The 25,218-nt window shown below is 42.5% G+C and overlaps 1 protein-coding gene across 5 annotated transcripts in view; it reads right to left on the bottom strand.

Moving 5' to 3' along the window:
* Positions 1–25,218, bottom strand: part of si:dkey-220o5.5 (actin filament-associated protein 1-like 2) — a 123,601-nt gene that overhangs the window by 9,267 nt on the left and 89,116 nt on the right. For all 5 annotated transcript variants that reach the window (XM_064974252.1, XM_064974260.1, XM_064974243.1 and 2 more), the window contains 9 exons: positions 20,872–20,968; positions 20,424–20,635; positions 19,295–19,471; positions 18,636–18,728; positions 18,406–18,496; positions 8,647–8,858; positions 6,594–6,703; positions 6,257–6,377; positions 5,710–5,800 (listed from right to left, as the gene is read on the bottom strand). In XM_064974252.1, coding sequence (XP_064830324.1) covers positions 5,710–5,800; positions 6,257–6,377; positions 6,594–6,703; positions 8,647–8,858; positions 18,406–18,496; positions 18,636–18,728; positions 19,295–19,471; positions 20,424–20,635; positions 20,872–20,968 — 1,204 coding nt within the window. The remainder of the gene's footprint in view (positions 1–5,709; positions 5,801–6,256; positions 6,378–6,593; positions 6,704–8,646; positions 8,859–18,405; positions 18,497–18,635; positions 18,729–19,294; positions 19,472–20,423; positions 20,636–20,871; positions 20,969–25,218) is intronic.

The following is a 25,218-nucleotide window of genomic DNA, read 5'->3' as shown; positions in this document are numbered from 1 at the left end:
GTTGGGCTCATACTCTCCCCTCCTCGGGTCATCCTGGCATCGAGAGGACAGTGCGGAGTCTTAGAGGGAGATACTGGTGGCCCACGTTGGCTCAGAGCAAGGCTCCTCGGCACTTGCCTAGAGGGAAGTTACAGCCCCTCCCAGTTCCACAACGGCCGTGGACACACTTATCGGTGGACTTTCTTACCGACCTTCCCCCGTCCCAGGGAAGTACTACGATCCTGGTTGTTGTCGATCGGTTTTCTAAGTCCTGCCGTCTCATCTCGTTGCCCGGTCTCCCTACGACCCTGCAGACTGCGGAGGCGGCCTTGTTTACCATGTCTTCCGGCACTATGGGGTGCCTGAGGACATTGTTTCTGATCGGGGCCCCCAATTCACGTCCAGAGTTTGGAGGGCGTTTATGGAGAGACTGGGGAACTCGGTCAGCTTGACCTCAGGTTTTCACCCCGAGAGTAATGGGCAGGTGGAGCGCGTAAACCAGGATGTGGGCAGGTTTCTGTGGTCATATTGCCGGGACCGGTCTTGTGAGTGGGCGAGGTATGTTTCTTGGGCTGAGCTCGCTCAGAACTCCCTCCGCCACTCCTCAATGAACAAGTCCCCTTTTGAGTGTGTGTTGGGTTACCAGTCGGTCCTGGCCCCATGGCATCAAAGCCAGACAGAGGCTCCTGCGGTAGAGGAATGGGTACAGCGCTCCAAGGATACCTGGAAAGCCGTCCAGGAATCGCTAAGGTTAGCGGGAGAACGGCAGAAGAGGAGCGCTGACCAGGACCGTGTTTGCACCGGGGGACAGGGTCTGGCTCTCGACCCGAAAGATGCACCTCCGCCTGCCCTGTCGGAACCTGAGGCCGCAGTGTGTGGGGCCGTTTAAAGTCCAGAGGAGAATAAACGAGGTGTGTTACAGGTTACAACTTCCTAGGTATTACCGTATTAACCCCTCGTTTCATGTGTCTCTCCTCAGGCCGATGGTGGCTGGTCCCCTGCAGGAAGTTGAGGTGCCTGAGGACCCGCCGCCCCTCTGGACACCGAGAGGTCCCCGGCGTACACAGTACGTGGCATTCTGGACTCGTGACGCCAGGGGAGGGGCCTACAGTACCTCGTGGACTGGGAGGGGTACGGTCCGGAGGAGAGATGCTGGGTTCCGGTGGGGGACATTTTGGATCCTTCTCTCCTGAGAGACTTCCGCTGTTTAACAGTCTGATGGCCTTGAGATAGAAGCTGTTTTTCAGTCTCTCGGTCCCCGCTTTGATGCACCTGTACTGACCTTGCCTTCTGGATGATAGCGGGGGTGAACAGGCAGTGGCTCGGGTGGTTGTTGTCCTTGATGATCTTTCTGGCCTTCCTGTGACATCGGGTGGTTAGGTGTCCTGAAGGGCAGGTAGTTTCCCCTCAGTGATGGGTTTTGCAGACCTCACTACCCTCTGGAGAGCTTTACAGTTGTGGGCAGAGCAGTTGCAGTACCAGGCGGTGACACAGCCCGACAGGATGTTCTCGATTGTGCATCTGTAAAAGTGTTTTTGGAGTTTTTTGGAGACAAGCCAAATTTCTTCAGCCTCCTGATGTTGGAGAGGCGCTGTTGTGCCTTGTTCACCATGCTGTCTGTGGGGTGGACCATTTCAGTTTGTCTGTGATGTGTATGCCGAGGAACTTAAAACTTTCCTCCTTCTCCACTACTGTCTCATCGATGTGGATGGGGGGTGCTCCCTCTGCTGTTTCCTGAAGTCCACGATCATCTCCTTTGTTTTGTTGATGTTAAGTGTGAGGTTATTTTCCTGACAACACACGCCGAGGGCCCTCACGTCCTCCCTGTAGGCCGTCTCGTCGTTGTTGGTAATCAATTCTACTACTGTAGTGTCATCTGCAAACTTGATGATTGAGTTGGAAGTGTGCATGGCCACACAGTCATGGGTAAACAAGGAGTATAGGAGAGGGCTGAGAACGCACACTTGTGGGTTTGAGGATCAGCGGGGTGGAGATGTTGTTTCCTGCCCTCAGCACATGGGGGCGTCCCGTCAGAAAGTCCAGGACCCAGTTGTACCAGGTGGGGTCGAGACCCAGGGTCTCGAGCTTAATGACGAGTTTGGAGGGTAGTATCTTGTTAAATGCTGAGCTGTAGTCGATGAACAGCATTCTTACATAGGTATTCCTCTTGTCCAGATGGGTTAGGGCAGTGTGCAGTGTGATTGCGATTGCGTCTTCTGTGGACCTATTGGGGCGGTAAGCAAATTGGAGTGGGTCTAGGGTGTCAGGTAGGGTGGACATGATACAGTGAGGGAAAAAAGTATTTGATCCCCTGCTGATTTTGTATGTTTGCCCTCTGACAAAGAAATGATCCGTCTATAATTTTAATGGCAGGTTTATTTGAACAGTGAGAGACAGAATAACAACAAAAACATCCAGAAAAACGAATGTCAAAAATGTAATACATTTATTTGCATTTTCATGAGGGAAATAAGTATTTGACCCCCTCTCAATCAGAAAGATTTCTGGCTCCCAGGTGTCTTTTATATAGGTAATGAGCTGAGATGTGGAGCACACTCTTAAAGGGAGTGCTCTTAATCTCAGCTTGTTACCTGTATAAAAAGACACCTGTCCACAGAAGCAATCAATCAATCAGATTCCAAACTCTCCACCATGGCCAAGACCAAGGAGCTCTCCAAGGATGTCAGGGACAAGATTGTAGACCTACACAAGGCTGGAATGGGCTACAAGACCATCGCCAAGCAGCTTGGTGAGAAGGTGACAACAGTTGGTGTGATTATTCGCAAATGGAAGAAACACAAAAGAACTGTCAATCTCCCCGGCCTGGGGCTCCATGCAAGATCTCACCTAGGGGAGTTGCAGTGATCACGAGAACGGTGAGGAATCAGCCTAGAACTACACAGGAGGATCTTGTCAATGATCTCAAGGCAGCTGGGACCATAGTCACCAAGAAAACAATTGGTAACACACTACGCCGTGAAGGACTGAAATCCTGCAGCGCCCGCAAGGTACCCCTGCTCAAGAAAGCACATATACATGCCCGTTTGAAGTTTGCCAATGAACATCTGAATGATTCAGAGGACAACTGGGTGAAAGTGTTGTGGTCAGAAAGTGTTGTGGAGCTCTTTGGCATCAACTCAACTCGCCGTGTTTGGAGGAGGTGGAATGCTGCCTATGACACCAAGAACACCATCCCCACCGTCAAACATGGAGTTGGAAAAATTATGCTTTGGGGGTGTTTTTCTGCTAAGGGGACAGGACAACTTCACCGCATCAAAGGGACGATGGACGGGGCCATGTACCAACAAATCTTGGGTGAGAACCTCCTTCCCTCAACCAGGGCATTGAAAATGGGTCGTGGATGGGTATTTCAGCATGAGAATGACCCAAAACACACGGCCAAGGCAACAAACGAGTGGCTCAAGAAGAAGCACATTAAGGTCCTGGAGTGGCCTAGCCAGTCTCCAGACCTTAATCCCATAGAAAATCTGTGGCGGGAACTGAAGGTTTGAGTTGCCAAACGTCAGCCTCGAAACCTTAATGACTTGGAGAAGATCTGCAAAGAGGAGTGGGACAAAATCCCTCCTGAGATGTGTGCAAACCTAGTGGCCAACTACAAGAAACGTCTGACCTCTGTGATTGCCAACAATGGTTTTGCCACCAAGTACTAAGTCATGTTTTGCAGAGGGGTCAAATACTTATTTCCCTCATTAAAATGCAAATCAATTTATACATTTTTGGGATTTTTTTGTTGTTATTCTGTCTTTCACTGTTCAAATAAACCTACCATTACAATTATAGACTGATCATTTCTTTGTCAGTGGGCAAACGTACAAAATCAGCAGGGGATCAAATACTTTTTTCTCTCACTGTATGATCCTTGACTAGTCTCTCAAAGCACTTCATGATGACAGAAGTGAGTGCTACAGGGCGATAGTCATTTAGCTCAGATACCTTAGCTTTCTTGGGAACAGGAACAATGGTGGCCCTTTTGAAGCATCTGAGAACAGAAGACTGGGATAGGGATTGATTGAATATGTCCCTAACACACCAGCCAGCTGGTCTGCGCATGCTCCGAGGACGCAGCTAGGAATGCCGTCTGGGCCGGCAGCCTTGCGAGGGTTAACACGTTTAAATGTTTTACTCAAATACTGTATTCTCGACATTGCTCGTTCTAATATTTCTGCATTGCATTTTAGTTACTGTTTATACACACCAAATATTATTTATTACTGGACACAGCTCAATCTAATATATCTACTACTGTACATATCATTCTTAGCATATCTTGTCTAAATTCATCCGGTGTATATACGTATAGATTGCATTTGGATTTCTGTTACAGTGCTATTTGTGTTGTTAGTTGGATTCGTTCTGACATTTCTTGATTTCTTGTTGTTTTTTAATTTGTATTTTATTATTTGTGTACATTTACTACATTGTTAGGAGCTAAGAATGTCACTGCATCTGCTGTAACATCTGCTGTAACATCTGCTGAACTGTGTGCGTCACCAATAAATGTTTATTTGATTTGACTATAGTCTAGTGCAGGGATGGGCAACTGGTGGCCCGCCCCCCTTTTGAAGGCCCTCAGGTGAGGTCTCAACTTACCCTTGCAAGTTAGAATAGTAGAATACACAAGGTGCAATTTCAAAATTTGGTTGTGTATCATCAGTTTTTCTCTTGTTATGTCAGTCACTGATAGTCAGTCAATTAGCCCATGTCAGCAAACATTTTTTAGATTGCTAAATTAGTTTAGTGGCCAGCCACTGCAGCCCTTCAAGATGAGTTCAGTTTTTTGTGGCCCTCAGCCCCATCAAAGTTGCCTATCCCTGGTCTAGTGCCTGATAAATTGCAGGATATGTCCAAATGCTACATCGAGAGCATCCTGACTGGTACGGCAATTGCTCTGCCTCTGACCGCGGGGCACTGCAGAGGGTAGTGCCTGCGGCCCAGTGCATCACTGGGGCTAAGCTGCCTGCCATCCAGGACCTCTCCACCAGGCGGTGTAAGAGGAAGGCACTAAAAATTGTTGAAGGCCCCAGCCACCCAGTCATAGACAGTTCTCTCTGCTTCCGCATGGCATACCGGAGTGCCATGTCTAGGACAAAAAGGCTTCTCAACAGTTTTTACCCCCAAGCCATAAGACTCCTGAACAGGTAAACCCTGACTATTTGCATTGTGTCCCCCCCAACCCCCTCCCCCAACCCTTCTTTTTACTCTGCTGCTACTCTCTGTTTATCATATATGCATAGTCACTTTAACTATACATTCATGTACATACTACCTCAATTGGGCCGACCAACCAGTGCTCCAGCACATTGGCTAACCGGGCTATGCATTGTGTCCCAACCACCACCCGCCAACCCCACTTTTACGCTACTGCTACTCTCTGTTCATCATATATGCATAGTCACTTTAACCATATCTACATGTACATACTACCTCAATCAGCCTGACTAACCGGGGTCTGTGTGTAGCCTCGCTACTTTTATAGCCTCGCTACTGTATATAGCCTGTCTTTTTACTGCTGTTTTATTTCTTACTTACCTATTGTTCACCTAATACCTTTTTTGCACTATTGGTTAGAGCCTGTAAGTAAGCATTTCACTCTAAGGTCTACCTGTTGTATTCAGTGCACGTGACAAATAAACTTTGATTTGATTTGGTATGTCTGTGGTGTCTCCTACAGAGGAACACCTGAAGGGGTGAACATGGAATCCGACATACTGTGATTGTTAAAGATATCAGTGTTGCTGTAGTTGACTGAATCCTTTGATGACACTGAGTCTCCCCTGGCGACGTTATGGGAATTCTGGAACTGATGAGAGCAAAACAAAGGAAATACATTGAAATATCAACAGCTAACAGCAGGTCCATCAAAGTCACACTGGCTTCTTTTGACTGTTGTCAACTGTACAGTTTACTACAAACAGAAATGTACGCCTATGACCATCACCTGACCGTGTCCTTATTCAAGTCTGAAGGTAAAAATTCTCTCTTGACCCTGTTCACACAATGTATTAGGCTGGAATTCAAACCAACAAAGAATAATGAACTGTTGACTACAATAGACTTCAAAGGCAATTTCCCAGACATTTGTGGAGATCGCTTTCATAAAATCAAGATTCAAGCATAAAGCATCTTTAAAAGTTCATCAATCTGCATGGGTTTGAATCCCAATCTCACAGAACCCAGGTGAAGAGAACAGTAGCAAAGAACAAAAAAATGTCCCTACACAACATATCACCCCCCCCACCCCGAGAATGGGCCGTACCATGTGCTCCAGTATGGCCGTGTTGGAGTAGATGGGTTGTGAGCGGCCGCTTCCACTGTGCTGGTGAAAGGGGTCATCTATGTACATGTTTGAGGTTGGGAACCTTTGCTCCTTCAAACCACTGATGGTAGGGGGAAAAAACTTTAAAAACATTGTTCTAGGTCCGTATGTATAAAGTGTCTCAGAATAGGAGTGTTGATTTAGGATCAGTTTAGCTTTTTAGATCACAATTAATAAGACGAAATGGACAGGGGAGAGCTGATCCTAGATCAGCGCTCCTACTCTGTTTTGTAGATCCAAACCAAGGGATCTAGTGATCATCATAAACATTTATTACCTGAGGGCTCCAGCAGGCTTTGAGTCATATAGAGAGTCAGCCTGATCCTGACTTACACTCCCGTCCTGTAGGAGCTGCAACCACTGCTCTTTCTCATCTGCACAGCTGGCCTGGACAGAGACATGGACAAACACAGAAAGAGAGGGATAGAGAGAAAGAAGACGGAGAATGGGAGTTTCAACAACACACAATGCTCTGTTCCAGGAATGAATTGGTCAATTTTGATCCTGCACAGCTCCTTTTTGGAGTTTTGACTTGTTTTATATTGAATATAAACCTGTGGGAAATAACTTGATCACTTTTGGTAGTGATCACATAATAACAAGCTTTTCTTTAAAGTTTTTGAAGTGTGAAATATCTTTCACTATGATCTATATTAACTAAACTGATGTAAATGAATCGGCAGGTAGCCTAGCAGTTAAGAGTGTTGGGCCAATAACCGAAAGGTTGCTGGTTCGAATCTCCGAGCTGACTCGGTGAAACATCTGTTGATTTGTCCTTGAGCAAGGCACAACCCTAATTTCTCCTGTTTCAACATACCCAAATCGTCTGTGCACAAATTGATTTCGTCTCCCCCCAAGCTAAACGTCACGACACAACCAATTATATTAATTTGGGGACAGGTCGAAAAGCATTAAACATTTATGGCAATTTAGCTAGCTAGCGTGCAGTTGCTAGCTAATTTATCCTATTTAGCTAGCTTGCTGTTGCTAGCTAATTTGTCCTGGGATATAAACATTAGGTTGTTATTGTACCTGAAATGCACAAGGTCCTCTACAATGACAATTAATCCACACATAAAATGGTCAACCAAATTGTTTCTAGTTATCTCTCCTCCTTCAAGGCTTTTTCTTCTTTGGACTTTATATGGCGATTGGCATCTAACTTTCATAGTTACCACGATGACCAACCAAACTCAGTTCATCTTTCAATCACCCATGTGGGTATAACCAATGAGAAGATGGCACGTGAGTATCTGCTCCTATAATCCAATGAGGAGATGGGAGAGGCAGGACTTGCACCGTGTTTAGTGTTACAAATAGAAATGACTTATATTTTAGCGCTTGGCAATGCAGATGCTCGTTGGCACGCGCGAGCAGGGTGGGTGCAATAATTGAATAACATGTATGCTTAAATTTATTTTGCATGCGTGCAACGTGAACGGTGTGGTCAGCATGTAAGTCACTCCGGCTAACATGCTGACCAGACCGGACACGTCACGTGCGCGAGCGTCGCAAAATAAATGTAGAAATCCATGTTATTCAACTATTGCGAGCGCTAACGAGCATCTGCGACGCCAAGGGCTAAAATCGAACTCCTTTCTATTTCTGACGCAGGTCGAGCTGAAATTCCTGCCTCTCCCATCTCCTCATTGGTTTATAGAAGCAGGTACCCACGTGCCATCTTCTCATTGGTTATACCCACATGGGTGATTGAAAGACAAACTGTTTTGCCCGGTATTCGTGGTAACACTGTGAAAGATTAGATGCTGATCACCATATAAGTTCAAAGATGAAGGAAGGAAGAGAGATGACTAGAAACGATTCGGTTGGCCGTTTTATGTGTGGATTAATTGTCGGAGTAGAGGACCTTGTGCATTTCAGGTAAAATAACAACTCAATGTATATATCCCAGGACAAATTAGCTGGCAACAGCAAGCTAGCTAAATTGGACAAATTAGCTAGCAAGTGCAAGCTAACTAGCTAAATTGCCATACATGTTTAATGCTTTTCGACCTGTGCCCAAATTAATGTAATTGGTTCAGAGTTTGTTTTGACATTTTAACCTGCATGTCGTGATTGCGTTTAGTGTAGGGGGACAAAATAAATTTATGCACGATAGCACACGACAGCGCACACGCGCAGCCGGTTTGGGGTTCCGTGTAAGAGCATCTGCTAAATTACTATAAAATAAATATGATAAAGTGATCCATGAACTATTCCTGACCCCCTTATTTCTGCATACAGTCTAGTCTGTCTATATCCTTACCAGGGAGAAAGGGTGATGTTGATCTGTCTGTACCTAAGGGGGACTTCACCCCCGGAGCCCTTACCTCCAGTACTGCCACCTGGTCTCCGTGTTGGACCACAGTGATGCGGTAGGCCTGAGGTGTGTCGGGGCCAGGTCGAACCTGGCAGCCTTTTAGCTGCACCGTGTATTGAGGGCACTCTTCACAGCCCTCGTCTCGGAACATTTTCAGCACCCCGCCCTGTACCTGGCACAACAGGCTCTGCCACTGGCAGTTCATCAGCACATTCAGGAACCCTGCAGCCCAAACAGGAATGTGGTCAAAGGTCATGAGATCGTGCCAGACCAGGCTATCATCTAACTATTGTGGTCAGGACTGTCTGGCACTAATGCCTATGGTCAGGAGTTAGCAAGACAGCACAAACAGATCCAGCGCAGGCTACCAGACAGAGCAGGCTACCAGACAGAGGGTGGAAAAAGAACACATGACAACAGAAATAAACTGTTTGGTGGGATATTTCAACCTGGTCTGAGGTCAAACTCTTACACAAAGATGACAATATCATACGGTTTGTACATTTCTTTGGCCATTATGTGTTCTCTAGTCATGAAGTTCAAACCCAAATCAATGGACATTGAAAATAAGTCACCATGAAGAGGTAGCTATGCATGTATGTGGTGTGACTTCCATCACCTTCTCTATCCCCAGTTATCTAATTGTACAATCAAGGCAACAAACAAGCTGGGCAGGGCCTATGGCTGTGTCTGAAATGGCTCCACATTCCTTATAGAATCCTCTACTTGTCACACTGGTATAAAGGATTTGGAGACAGACGCAGGAATACATAACAGGGGTTTTAATACACCGAAAACAAACACGTATACAGACCACTGGGATGTACCCAAACAAAAGAGCCAGGGTAAACCTCATAGAACGACACGAGACCCTTAATATACAAATGGTGCAGCACAAAAGCTGATACAACTCACACGACCAACAGAAATGGGAACAATAATTGACAATACAAGGGTGAACAAAAGGCACACTTATACAATTACTAATCAGGGGAGAATGGGTACCAGGTGTGCATAATCAAACAGTTCAGTGACTCCTAGAGGGCAGTGACATAGACCTCCAGAACTAGTGCACAGAATGAGCAGCAGTACCGAGGGGATCCGTGACACTACTGTTGACCAGGGCCCATAGGGCTCTGTTCAAAAGTAGTGCACTATGTAGGGAGTGTCACTTCAGACATAACCTATTGTAATGTGTGCACTGAGAGTGAGTGTTTTAAGGGAGTGAGTATTTTAATAAATAAACATAACATAATACAAAACAAGACAACACACAGATATGACACTGGAACAGAAACAATGACGCCTGGGGAAAAAACCAAAGGGAGTGACTTATATCAGAGTCCAGGTATGTGATGACGCGCAGGTGCGTGTAATGATGGTGACAGGTGTGCGACATAACGAGCAGGCTGGTGACCTCGAGGCCGGAGAGGGAGCACACGTGACACCTATATCTAAAACCACAAAATGTGTACCCCCCCAAAACAGCAACAAAATATAAAATAATATAATTAAATATAATGTTGGCCTGGCACAGTTCATGGAGTTTGCTAACCTGTTGAGGACACCTCCAGACTCTAATGGTGCAAAAGGTGACAATCCAATTCCCCAGGAATCCCCCGTTCACAATGAGCCAGTATTACACCAACAACGTGCCTGTTATGACTTAAAGCTATACCAAACAAGGTTAACAATACCACACTTCATCACAGCAGTGACGTGCGGTAAGGTCTTAAACCGGGTAGGCACTTTTGGTATTTATCGGTGTCATGCCGTTGGCTTGGGGGTAGGTTTATGACAGTCATAAATACCTCTTCCCCCCTTTTTCCTCTCTCTACCCTACTGATGTTACATTTGCAAAACCCTTGGTTAACATAGAGATTCTGGGAACCTCAGAAGGTGGGGGGAAATGAACTATATTAATGAACTATATTCTGGTAATCCGACCAATTGAACATATGCGGTGGTACTTAATGAATATGATGTCAGTTCGGGTTGTCATCTGAGACATTCTCATCAATGATAATATGACATAAACTCTACAGTGGAAAGTCTACACATCATTATCGGATTCACATGGAATTGTTGTTCACTTTCAATGTTTGAAATTCTTAATTATTCCTGATGGGATGAAACGTGATTTTAGCTTCTAAAATGTGACTTTTGGGTTTTCATAAGATAGGGCTCTGCTCAATCAGTGGACCGCCCCTGTGGAGGGCTATAAAACTTTTCAAATACGCCCTCCTCTCCATTCCTATATAAACACTTGACGACAATATAACCTCCTGTTCCGAGGACGTGAGGACGACGGTCCGATGTCAGAATGGTTCAGATAATGACCACAGAACAAAGCCAACATCAGCGTGAGCCTTGGTTGTGAATGGTATGAACTTTGAACTCTTATTCACTACAGAAGTGATACCTTCTAGCCATTGAGTTAGCAACAGCTGCTGCAAACGTGGGTTAGGAAGGAACAGACAAGAGTATTCCGTCTATCACACAACAACGTTACTACAACGTATCCAATTGACCACCAGAGACTTTCTTCAAAGGACTCGGTTGGCAACAAGGCCTTCCATCTACCACCAACCTACCAAAGCGCAGCTCAGAGTAAATATTTATTGCATTTTCCTTTTCCAAATGGGAGGTCATTTAGAATGCACAAGATACTGTATTTACAATAGCACAGCTTCGCCCTTTGTTCCTCAGTCTTCCTGCTCTTTCACTCAAATCCAGCCCCTTTTCTTTTGTGTAACAAGCTGTCATATTTGTTCCGCATGCTTGGGACGTTTTCCTTTATAATGTAATTTGTAATCAAGTTATGATTTAATTATGTGTATGTGTAATTCTGTGTGATTAGTTAGGTATTTAGTAAATAAATAATTAAATCCAATTTTGTATTGCTGATTCAACTTGTTAGCCAGGGTTCGTGCAGATTACTAAGAATTTACAACTTTCAGATGAGACTGAATTAAGATGATGATTAATATTGACTGCTATTGATGTAAAATATTACTAATATTTTACTAGGTCTTTAAGAGTTTATTCGGGAGATAACAGCTCTATAAATTTTATTTTGTGGTGCCAGACTCTCTAGTTAATTACATTTACATGATTAGCTCAATCAGGTAATATTAATTACGGAGAAATTATTTTATAGAATAGCACGTCATATCACTTAATCTGGCATAGCCCAAGACACGACATCGGTATGACACTCTCACAAAGATAAGCTATAAAAATAGAGTCGCATGCTCTATATATAAACTCACAGTAATTTATTGGGTAAATCACCAACATTTCGGGAAATTACTGTGCACAGTAATGCAGAAACGCTGCACAATGATGCCAAAACATTGGTGATTTACCCAATAAATTACTGGGAGTTTATATATAGAGTATACAACTCTTTATTTTTTATAGCTTATAGTTTATTCGACGTTAGTCAGCACCTCTACATCATATTATTTTCTCTGGGTGTGTTTTATATGTTCATAAAGATAACAAACAATCACAACCAACCATCAAACAGGAGCAAGCAGGCAGCGCAACCATTAGACACACATTCACAGGCCCTAATAGCTTGTGCCCCACGCAACTGCCATGCACGAACAGGTGACTTTCAACACCACAGATAGCGACCCAAATGCCAGCGAGTAGGCCTACTTTTAGTCAGTGCTACATACACAAAATTCCTAGTAGTCAGCGCTACCATAGGCGGCTGAGCAAACAGAGCCGCTGCATCACCACATTCAAAATAAGGGTGCAAACATATGTTTTTGCACGTTTCAAATGATCACTCTTAGACAATAACTGTTCCAGGCATGAGATGCGCATCACTTCGCACTGCCAACTTTTACAATTTGGAAAAATATTCTGTTCTATTTTATTTTGTTACATTACATAGTTTTTTTACTATAAAATAGTTGTGTCTTGACTGTGATAAGGGCTCGGGAAATAAGAGTATTGTCTGCTAAAGCAAGCACCACTACTGAGGTTACTGCCTTTTTGAAGATTGTGTTCCATGCATGATATAATATAACCAGTTTATATTACGGTTTCAATAAATCAATCTGAAATGGTACTTGTTTTTCTATTGACCGAATACACACCGCACAAAAAACCCTAACCCTAACCTTAACCCTAAAAACATGTAAAGTGTTGGTCTCATGTTTCATGAGCTGAAATAAAAGATCCCAGAAATGATCCAAATGCACAAAAATATTATTTCTCTCAAATTTTGTGCACAAATGTGTTTACATCCCTGTTAGTGAACATTTTTCCTTTGCAAAATAATCCATCCACCTGACAGGTGTGACATATCAAGAAGCTGAAAATGGGGACAGTCCCCATTTTTGGTGGTCTGTCCCCAGCTGGAGCTGTCCCCGGAAATGTCCCCTTTTTTAAAACTGTGCATTAACCTCCACTGATAACCTAGTGAAAAGCCAACTGTCCCTGTTGATATATTATCGAATAGATATTTGAAAAACACCCTGACGATTGATTATAAAAACCGTTTGACATTTTTCTGTGGACATTATGGATATAATTTGGAATTTTTGACTGCGTTGTAGTGACCGCTCTTTCCGGTGGATTCCTGGGCATAACGCACCAAACTAACGGAGGTATTTGGATATAAAAAAATATCTTTATGGAACAAAAGGAACATTTGTTGTCTAACTGGGAGTCTCGTGAGTGAAAACATCCGAAGATCATCAAAGGTAAACTATTAATTTGATTGCTTTTCTGATTTTCGTGACCAAGTTACCTGACACTAAGTGTACTTATTGTTTTGTCGAGTGATCAATAAACTTACACAAAACACTTGTATTGCTTTCGCTGGAAAGCATAATTTCAAAATCTGAGACGACAGGTCGATTAACAAAAGGCTAAGCTGTGTTTTGCAATATTGCACTTGTGATTTCATGAATATTAATATTTTCTAGTAATATTATTTGACTGTGGCGCTATGCTATTCAGCGTTGCTGATGACAATTATACCGTATCTGGGATTGGTGGTTCAGAGAGGTTAAGCAGCTTCATTCGCTATAGCAGCTTCATTCACACTCTTCTTCTTCTACTAACTACTTGCATGCGCTAATTTTAGAGAAAGCTGTTGTGGAAAACACATCCAGAAGCTAGCAAGTGTCAAGTGAAACCACAACATCACCACACATGTCTTTTCTAGCCAGGTAAGTTACAATCGTTTGAGACACTAGCTACAGTAGTGATGTATACAATGTCACAATTTATTATATAGATAGATTATCTGCACTATACGGTTTTAAATAGGCTATGCTAGCTAACATAAGCTATGTAGACTAGGTTAGCTGGCTAGGTTAGCTTGCTACTGTTATGGTAGCTAGGTTATAAAACATTCACATGTAAACATGCAGCGGCGGGCTATTTTGAAAATATGATTATATTAAATGAATGCGATATGAGAATATTTATTTGTAGATTACAATTTTAATAGTGTGAAAATGTATTTAGAATTTTTTATGGATAACATCGGCATAATGTTTTCTGTTAGAGAGTGGAAAGGAAGGAGAGGATGAAGACTGGATAGGAAGAACTGTGAAGGAGATATTTTCATTTTTATTTATATTAATTTTAATTTAACCTTTATTTAACAAGGCAAGTCAGATAGAGGAGGAAATGTAAAGATATGATTACAGAGCCTGCCAATTTATTATTCCAAACAATGTTTTTGAGGGAAATACAAAAATGAGGCAACCAATGGGAATCTGTTAACCAAAGTATTTTATCTAATAGTGTACTATTTATTATTAAAGATTGGAGAGGAAGGAGAAGATAGTGGAAAGGAAAAACTAAGGGAGTAAAAAGAGTGAAGCAATTAGAGTGTAGAAGAGTGAGGTGGAAAGGTAAAGAGAAAGAAATGAAGAAAGAGAAGGAAGATGAGTGAAGAAAAGAGGAGAAAGATTGGAGGAGAAGAAAAAGTTAAGAGTGTAAGGAGAGTGACTCAAGGAGAGTGAAGAAGAGCAGACGGAGGAGGTACAATGGCTCTTTCCAAGAAACGAAAATGACATTTTAATGGCAACATGATGAGAGGATTTCCATTTGTACACTCAGGTCAAGACGATAGAATGGTTCACTGCACCCTTTGTAATTCCCATTTTCAATTAGCAGCGGGGGAGGAACGACAGTGGTAGAACATCAACAGACGAAAAAGCATAAAGCCTCTCTGATTGCCCGTGTTAGTATGCCCTCTGTCACCACAATCTTCAAGGTAGAGCCTTCCCAAGAATAATATGATTAAGCTGTGCAGGAGGGTGTCTTTGCATACCACACTATGCGACACAATCATAGTTACAGATCTTTGGACAGCACAGCGCAACTGACACGGAAGCTTTATGAGCCAAAGTCTACATGTGCTAGGACAAAATGTGAAACAAAACTGCTTGATTTTGTTGAATTGAAAGGAGAAACAGCAGAGGAAATTGCAGCTGAGGTCCTCGTGGTCATCCAATTTTTTTTTACCTGGAAAACAAAGTCGTGGTATTCTCTACCGATAACACAAATACCAACTTTGGAGGACTGAATAGGCTGGGGTGGGTCAATGTCCATTACAAAGTTAAAAATGCTCTGCAGCGGGAGGTGATTGGCTTAGGTTGTCCTGCCCACACCATTCATAACACGGCCAGAACAGCTTTGGATATGATTCCCCTTGATGTTGAGTACCTGCTCACAAAGATATTTGGATATTTTCATATTTTCACCGTCAGAGTAGAAAGACTGAAGAGCTTTTGTGAGTTTGTTGGCCAGGAGTTTGTTGGCCATAACATTTTAGGACACAGCAATGTTCGCTGGCTGTCAATGCTCCCTGCTCTAGAAAGAGTACTGAAAATGTACGTGCCATTGAAATCCTTTTTTCTTTCTGAAGACAAAAGCCCTGTTGTCCAGCGAACAATGTTCGAAGATCCACTGACTGAACTTTGGCTGGCCTTGGTCCATGGAAACCTGACCGTATTCAGTGACACCATCAAGATGCTTGAAGGCCAGGACCGCTGTGCGGTGGAGTCAGCTGCAATTCTGGGAAACGTTGAGGCAAATTTTACTGCAAGACGTGATGACAACTTCATTCCAGTTTTGTTCAGAGGACTTCTGAAAGAGCTCGAGGAAAATGGAATGAGAGCTTTCTGAAAACATCCCAATCATTCTTCACTACGGCTGTGAAATACTTGCAAGAATGGGGAAAGCACACAGATAATCTATAAGATTTACATTGTCTCCTTTAAAAAGTCAACCTCAGTGTGAAGAGATCCAGAAGGCAGCAGCCACACTGCAGAAAAAATGCTCCAATGTGACCATCAATGAGGATGCATTGTTTGATGAGATTACTGGCCTGCAAGAGTTCCTAAAGGGGGATCGCTTGAAGAATGGAAAACATCTGAGACACCGCTTAGTCAAAGATGGAGCACGGTGGTTACTCACTTCAAAGAGAATGACATCCCACACGCTAACCTGGCTAGATTAGCGTCTGTTGTCATGTGCTTACCTGGAAGTAATGCACCAGTCCAGAGAGTGTTCTCCCAAATGAATGATATATGGACAGCAGCAAGAAATAGGTTCACTGTTCCTACCATCAAGGCCATGCTTATTGTGAAGACACACTTCAACCTCTCCTGCCAGGAGTTCATGGAGAAGCTGGCCAAAGACAGAGCAATCCTGAAGAAAATACATTCTTCTGAGAAATATACAGATTAGGTTGGTATAAATTTATTATATAGTTACCAATCTCATTATCATCTTATTTCTTTATCATTTTGTAAAGTATTTCACATATACTATTGTTTCTGTTTTTCCAATTTTACTCATGTTCTCTTCTGTTCTTATTCTACCCAGACTACAGTACCACTGAATGGCTGTTCAGATTGGACAGTTCTGTCTTGTCTGTAGTGTTTCTGTAATATAATTGTTTTCTCTGTCTATCACAGTGTGCCTGTTAGACTAAATACTAATTGTCCCCCTTTTTTATTTCATAGTTAATAACATTAGATATTTTAATGATATATTGACCACCGAACTGGAAATGTCCCCGGTTTTTAATTCCAGAAATCTGGTAAATGTTTTGTTGAATGCTATTGGTAAGTTGTTCAAGTCGCAGTAACCGGATTTTGTCCACCACTTTTACTGGTGGAGAACAGCAGGCAGGGGAAGCAGTAGAGTCGGCTGCTCGCAGCGAAGCCACAGAGCCAGCTTATCCGTTGATACCACTAAGATTGAAATGATCGCGTATCTTTTGTCCCTTTCTTTGATGTAGGTCAGGTGTTGAACTTCCATCTCTTATCACACCCTGTTTCACTAGAAAATACAACTTTGAAAACGGTTTCAGATGCAATATGTTATCCATCCTGATCAGCTTACAGTACCATAGCTATCAGCAAAACTAACGTAACCGTCAAAAGGCAGCAGATGACTTGTGATGTCCATAGGCAGGAGCGAGCTCTGCCTATCCTCCTGCCTATCCCATTACTTTGTTCACACCAATACGCATGCATGCAATATGCGTGTATTATTTGAGTGCAATTTAAATTAATGAGACATATTGACACATGAAAAGGCAGCGAAGCTCTCTGCCCGCCTTTAAGCATCCGTTGGTTGTCAGTATAAAGTAGACACACATGCGCAAGTCATGTCAATGCCTTGAATTGAGTTTGAAGGGCTGGAGGAAGTCACATGGCGAAGCACGGCATATTTGGGAAGTACTGTACACAACATGCAACGATTTCAACAATTTGAATGAGTTACAGTCAATTGAAATAAATTAGGTCCTAATCTATGGATTTCACATGACTGAGCAGGGGCATAGCCATGGGTTGGCTTGGGAGGGCATATGCCCACTCATTTGGGAGCCAGGCCCACCCACTGGGGAGCCAGGCCCAGCCAATCAGAATTAGTTTTCCCCCATAAAAAGGGCTTTATTACAGACAGAAATATTCCTCAGTTTCATCAGCCGTCCGGGTGGCTGATCTCAGAAGATCCCGCAGGTAAAGAAGCCGGATGTGTAGGTCCTGGGCTGGCGTGCTTACACATGGTCCGCGGTTGTGAGGCCGGTTGGACGTACTGCAAAATTCTCTAAAACAATGTTGGAGGCGGCTTATGGTGGAGAAGTTAACATTAAATTCTCTGGCAACAGTTCTGGTGGACATTCCTGCAGTCAGCATGCCAACTGCAGTCAGCATGCCAACTGCATGCTCCCTCAAAACTTGAGACATCTGTGGCATTGTGTTGTGTGATAAACTGCACATTTTAGAGTGGCCTTTTATTGTCCCCAACACAAGGTGCAACTGTGTAATGACCGTGCTGTTTAATAATCTTCTTGATATGCTACACATGTCAGGTGGATGTATTATCTTGGCAAAGGAGAAATATTTGTGCACAAAATTTGAGAGAAATAAACTTTTTGTGCATATGGAACATTTCTGTGATCTTTTATTTCAGTTCATGAAACATGGGACTAACACTTTACATGATGCACTTATAATTGTGTTCAGTATAGTTCAAAAATCGATATCATCTTGCAGAAAAAACATACAATGATTATTGATAAAATTTATATTTACTTACTTTTCATTACAGTTCTTTTTTCATCCATTTTCACATTTAATACTGACCGCACTTCACTGCTTCATGGAGTCCTCAGTGACTCATTCAGTCCCTACGAAGCAACTTAAGATGGTGCTATTGATAGTCTTTGAAACAGAGCAGCATTTGTTAATGTTGACAAATGGGGGAATTGGCTTACCTTTATCCTTCATTTCCACACCGCTGGGAGCAGAGGGCAGCGCCAACATTTTCTCTTCATCCGAGTCTGAAGTCTGAATGACTGTGCTTGACTGCGAGGGAAACAACACATGAAAGGGCAGCATTGAAAGAAAACCTGAGCCACCTTATTCAGTCAAATTGAGTTAATTTAATGTTAATGTTAACTAGGGGCAGGAGTAGCTTTAATGCTTATAGTGGCAGAAGACTTACCCTGCAAGAGTCCAGTCTGTCACATTTGAGTAACAAGGAGAACCTTTGGGACTCTGGCTCATAGTAGGAGGAGCCCTTCACCTCCTCAATGATCTAGGGGACCAGCCGGACAACCAGTAAGAATTGAAAACACATTACACACAAAATTTTTTGGTGCAGTTTCCCAAACACAGATTAAGTCTAGTCCTGGGCTAAAAAGAAAGATTCATATTTTTAGCCCAGGACTAGACTTATTCTTACAGGACTATGCTTAATCTGTGTCCAGGAAACTGCCCCATAACACCTACAGCCATACCCCATAACAAACATACCCTATATCTCCCAATCCTACTGTCCATTTCTCCTATACTGATAATAACCTGTTAACAACCGCCATTTATCTCAGATAGGCTAGGCATGCCTGTTTGGACAATCATGGGTATTACACATCCAAAAAGGCATTTCCTCTTACCCCTCCCTTTGCTCTCTTTCAGTCAATTGCTGTGTCAAACCGTGGGACTATAGTTGCCATGTCTGAGCCAGAACGGCCCATAGGGCAGGAGCCCTCTCCTGTTTCTGTAGTATGAGGCAGTTTGATGTACATGTACACCCCTTGGACAGGACGCTAGTCTATCGCAGTCCTCTGTGGGACTATGCTGTAATGACAAACACCTCCAAACCTTCCTCCATTCCTCCGCCTGGTGGCAGCTCTGGAAGCCCATCACCACTGTGTCGGAACCAGTCACAACTTTGAGCTCGTGCTGCATCTTCTTGTTGTGCTTGGACTTGTAAACCACCTGGCAGCCCCGCAGGTCGAGCTCCAGCAGCGGGTAGAGGTCCTTGGCACATTTGTAGCACTGTGATTCAAAATAGGAAAAGGATACCTGAGCTTGTTGCAGGTGTGTGGGAGTAATTTGATGATATCTTAAAGAAAAGGAAAACCCACACAACGCTCTTGCGAGTATCACTTTGTCTAACATTTTACTAATTTAGCAGCCACTCTTATCCAGAGTGACTTACAGGCACAATTAGGTAAATAAAAAGCATGAGCTGGCGCACACCCAGAGAAAATGATTTAGTGTAGAAGTGCTGACTAATGGTGAATAAACTGTAAGCCATAAATTATTGGGTAAAAAACACCAACGTTGCAGCATCAATGTGCCTTTTTCAGGGTAATGTCATGAATGCTTGAACCAAGTTATGTTATGTGGCAATTAGTGCAACCAATGACAATAGTGAGGGATGTGTCGTAATTGCTAGGTTGATCAGAATGAATTTTAGCAAAACTGTTAAAAGACAACAGTCCACAGCATATTGAATATATTATGCCATTGTTATCATTAGTATTAGCATAACATCAGCATCGACATGCATCAACATTCATCGTTTCATTTAATTTCACCTATATATTTAAATATTTCCAATTTCATAATGTTTGTGTAACAGTTAATCTTTTGGTTCAACCATAATGCATAATAAGCATCATCAACAGGGGGAACATACGCTGATAAGCTGTTGAAAGAATACATTAATTTACAAGACCTGTTCACAGAAAATATAATTGGTCATAAGAAGGGCCTGAGATCAAAGTCAATATTCAGACCACTAGGGGTCAATATTTTTTTATTCTGTGAATACTACATAAAACAGAGCCATACAAACCCTTCCTTCCTTTATATAACAGACATTTCAAGGTTAATGCATTTTTAAGGCTATAGTAAGCTACATGGATGAAACATGTTCAAAACACATTTGTCGACACCTAGCAGATGATCGTACAGTGTGTTTTGTCCTTAGGAATGTGCTTACCAACAGCAGATTGTTGCGGATGAGAAAGAGTTGTTTGGTCCATTGGCCCAGCCATTTCTTCCTCCACAGGTAGCCACAGATGCGTGACTCAGAAGTAGGACGCAGACAGGTCTGGGAGGCACTCCACTGGATGTAGTGGGCCCGGTCCTTCACAAACTCCTCATCTTCCTCACCGTATGACTCGTAGTGACTGCTGTCTGAGTCACCTTTGTCTGGAGAAAACACAGACACTCACGCGAGCACACATGTACACACAAATGATGCATTTCAGTATTATTTTTTCTTACACACCTGTCTGACACCACTTTTCAGAATGTGGTAAAAAGAGATACGCTGGGTTTTTACGTAGATTAAAATCCACAGTACACAACTGTGGAAGTTCGAAGGTTTGAGGATGGAAAATAGAGAGAGAGAGAGACTGCTGTATCTAATGACTTGTTGAGCATACCTGTGGAGGGATTGTCTGGAACAAAAGGCTCAGCCTCCTCGTAGCAGTCCTCATCTAAACCTTCTGGAGGTTGGGGGGGTACCACCGGCTCCTGGCTCTGAGGTAGGAACACAACAAGTGGTAATGACAGGGAGCCTTCATGACTCACAGGACTGTAGTAGGGCAGTGAGACATGACCTGATCCATGGCTACGTCCCAAATGGCACCCTATTCCCCATATAGTGCACTATTTTGGACTGGGGCCCATGGGTGGGGAATAGGGTGCCATTTGAGACACAGACAAGATCTATCTGTGCTTCAAAGCCTTCGCAATAGGGCTGTTGATTGGTCTACATTTTTAAATGTGTATTTTTCCATATATGTTTGAATATAATCAACTATATGTAGGGTACTTTGCCTGATGCTTTAAGCACTGCACTTAAAAATCAAGACACACAAATAAATAAAGAGGGAGCCAGAGATTAATATATCCTAACCAGAAGAAAAATATCTGTTCCCGACCCTCCTCCCGCTGCCTGCTGTTGCTAGCCTTCACAGATTCTGCCATTAACCTCCTGAAGTTGCCGGTAATAGGCTACACCAGCAGTCAGCAACCTTTTCCATTTGGAGTGCCAAGTTATGGTACCATTTCTACTAATCTGCGTGCCAGTTATGATTTTCATATGCACATTTTCGTGGAACAGTTTAATTTAATTTATAATAAAGTCTTCATATCTCAAAATCAATATCATGTGGTTAAATAAAAAGTCTAAATCTAAATGAAAATGATACAAATCTAAACGTAACTTCTATTGCCATTTCCAATATGTAAAAATAGCCTCCATAAAGCTAAAAAATAAAAACATTGCAGCCACCAGGTAGAAAATATCCAGATAAAAATAAATATCTTATAAAATTACAAAGGCTATGCATAGCCTGTCTGCAAGGAACATGAAATATTGTTTCAACTATTAACTTGGGTCTGGCCTGCTAGCAAACTAGCAACATTGTATAAACTATTCTGGGCCTTTAGTGCTTGTGCCAGTGAGTTCCGGACAGACAGATACAGCTGTATGCTATTTATGCAAGGATAAAAAATAAATCAGGTAGGCCTTTTTTATGACATTTCCAATGGATCAGAGCATGACATTTTTTCACCTTTCATGCTGAGTGGTTATTGAAAGTGAGAGCGCTGGATTTTTTTCTCTCAAATAGGCTACGTTGAGGAACTATTGTCATTCTCAATTAATCTAAAAACAGACTTTGTTTACTTACTTCAGCGGTTGTTGATTACTTACATTACTTTGAGAAGCTAAGTTAAGACAATCAGAAATTGTATCAGATCCCCAAATGGGCTCATTTATAAGCCTACATTTGCGTGCAGGCCAGGTAGCCTAGACCTAGTTCTATGCGTAATCAGGAGCATGTCCTTACTCAAGATTGACAGCCAAACAAAAGACAATGGTTAAATTGACAACTCGTAAATGGAATGAAATAAACCAAAACTTTTCCCTCACAAGTGTATCATAAGCTGTGCGCTCTACAGACATGTCCAATCCTACAATGGCAATGGTAAGACTGTGTCGTGACTTTACTTTCATTAGTCTGATGACTTTACACTCGCAGCTGCAGCATGGCAATGTTCTGGTCTAGTCTGGGAGTTTAGTTTATTTTCTTCACCTCGTGTGAAGGTTCCAAGTTCCAACCATTTCCAACATGTAGCGACCACTCTATGCTTTTCTGGTGTAATGTTAATTTCCATACCAATTGTTTTATGCACTCTCTGGAAATGGGCGGTTCCGTCAGGCTGACATGCTCTTTGAACTCACTCGAGGCGTGGCAACTTACTGTGCACAGTTTATAGAAGACAAATTATCTTATGGCTCCTAAAATCACATTCCTATATTAACAGAAATACTTTCATAATTTGTCATATTTCATATACAACGTTAAGGATGGAAACTTGACAGATAAAGGGCATATACTTTTCAAGTTACAGTATATCCTTTATAACCTTTTTAATGAGATCACAAAATAAAAACCAATATTAGTTTTCTATAGATCATCTCTGACCATTCCCCACTTTCTTATGTTAGAAGACCTCTCTGGATCTTCTCTGCTATAATTTAGGACAGGTTGTGAGCTGTCAAACCCGGCCCAGTTCCCTCCTCCCCTCTTCTGTGGGTGAGAGAAGGTCTGGTTACTGTCATCCATTGCCAAGCTGATCTGACCCATTCTGATCCTCACAGGACAATCATGACAACTGTAATAATAATAAATTAAATGCATTAAGAAATTACCGTAACCAAACAAACATTTTAGATTAGAAATTATGGTAATTATCGATAAATGTACTACTGGTGATACTGGTATGCCATCCCCGCGGACTCCGCAATGGATTAGTCCACTCAGACAGGCGTGAATCAGAAAGGTGTCTCTTGTGCCATATTTTAAAAATATATATATTTGCCACTGCTTGACTAAGAATCCTGGTGGGCCAACAACCTATCAACCAAACAATCGACCAGTCGACTAAATGGGGTCAGCCTTACTTTGCACGCTAACAGAATACATACAAGTAATTGCCAAAATAAAGGAAACACGTTGTCACGCCCTGGCCATGGAGAGGCTTGACTGATTTCTGTATTTTAACTGTAACTCACAGAAAAATATTTGAAATGGTTGCATGTTGCATTTATATTTTTGTTCAGTATAGTTTAATCCATCTGCATTTCATACATGTATTCACAGGTAAATGCTAATTGAAGCTTTTTTAAATTATTAATATAATTCAAGTTTAAAATCAGAAAATGTATTTCATTTTTGATTTGCATATGATAGCCACATTTTTAAAATACAACATTATTGACACCTTGACACTGAAATGTTCCTGCTAATATTTATATTTTTGGAGGGAAAATATTTGCCTATAAATATTGATTTAATTCACATATCTCCATTTCCATCATGAATCGGAAACTGAGGAAACTCCTGGCTATTGCGGCAATCTATCAATTGTGGAACCTACAACGACGGCGCTCCATGTGGGTTCAACCCATCCTGATATCCCGTAGCCGGTATGGAGAATACCATCATCTGGTGCAGGAGCTGCGGTTTGACGATGTGTTGTTCCAGGGCTATTTCAGGCTTGATAAAGCCCAGTTCAATGACCTGCTGTCCAGGATGGGACCTCGTAATGCAAGCACAGACACAAAATTTGCATGAGCAGACACGACAATGGTGAGCTGAACATCTCGCCATTTGTCTGAGGTAAATATTGTCAATCAATTCTAGAATCCTGACATGTTATTATCAATTGATAAATATATAATGAGTGAGACAATAGCCTCTATGAATAGATCAGAACAACAACAAAAAGCATTGTAAAGCTAAATGTTTCATAGCCTACATTGAACACATTCTTTATGGGAATTACAGTGCATTCGGAAACTATTCAGACCCCTTGACTTTTTCCACAATTTGTTATGTCACATCCTTGTTCTAAAATGGATTTAAATAAAAACAAGTCCTCATTAATTTACACAAAGCGAAAACAGGTTTTAAGATTTTTTTTTGCAAATTTATTGAAAATGAGAAACAGAAATACCTTATTTACATAATTATTCAGACCCTTTACCATGAGACTTTTCAGCGGCAGAGACTGGGAGACTCTTCAGGATCGGGGTAAAGATGAACGGAGCAAAGTACAGAGATCCTTGATGAAAACTTGCTCCCCTTGAGTGCTCAGGACCTCAGACTGGGGCAAAGTTTCACCTTCCAACAGGGCAATGACCCTAAGCACACAGCCAAGACAATGCAGGAGTGGCTTTGGGACAAGTCTCTGAATGTCCTTGAGTGTCGCAGCCAGAGCCCAGACTTGAACCCGATCTAACATCTCTGGAGAGACCTGAAAATAGCTGTGCAGCGACGTTCCCCATCCAACCTGACAGAGCTTGAGAAGATCTCCAGAGAAGAATGGGAGAAACTCCCCAAATACAGGTGTGTCAAGCCTGTAGCGTCATACCCAAGAAGACTCAAGGCTATAATCGCTGCCAAAGGTGCTTCAACAAACATCCGCACTGAGCTAAAGGGGTAGAGCTACCACTTTCAAGGAGCGGGACTCTAACCCAGAAGTTTATATGAAACCCCGCTATGCCCTCCAACAAACCATCAAACAGGTAAAGCGTCAATACAGGACCAAGATCGAATCGTACTACACCGGCTCAGACGCTCGTCGAATGTGGCAGGGCTTGCAAACCATTACAGACTACAAAGGGATGCACAGCCGCGAGCTGCACAGTGACACAAGCCTATCAGACAAGCTAAATTACTTCTATGCTCGCCACACTTCCCTTTCAAACCTGAACA

The sequence above is a fragment of the Oncorhynchus masou genome, chromosome 1 (genome assembly GCF_036934945.1).
Source record: "Oncorhynchus masou masou isolate Uvic2021 chromosome 1, UVic_Omas_1.1, whole genome shotgun sequence".
Lineage (NCBI taxonomy): Eukaryota > Metazoa > Chordata > Actinopteri > Salmoniformes > Salmonidae > Oncorhynchus > Oncorhynchus masou.
The sequence above is the reverse complement of the archived record's forward strand: the minus strand, read 5'-3'. Positions and strand labels throughout refer to the sequence as shown.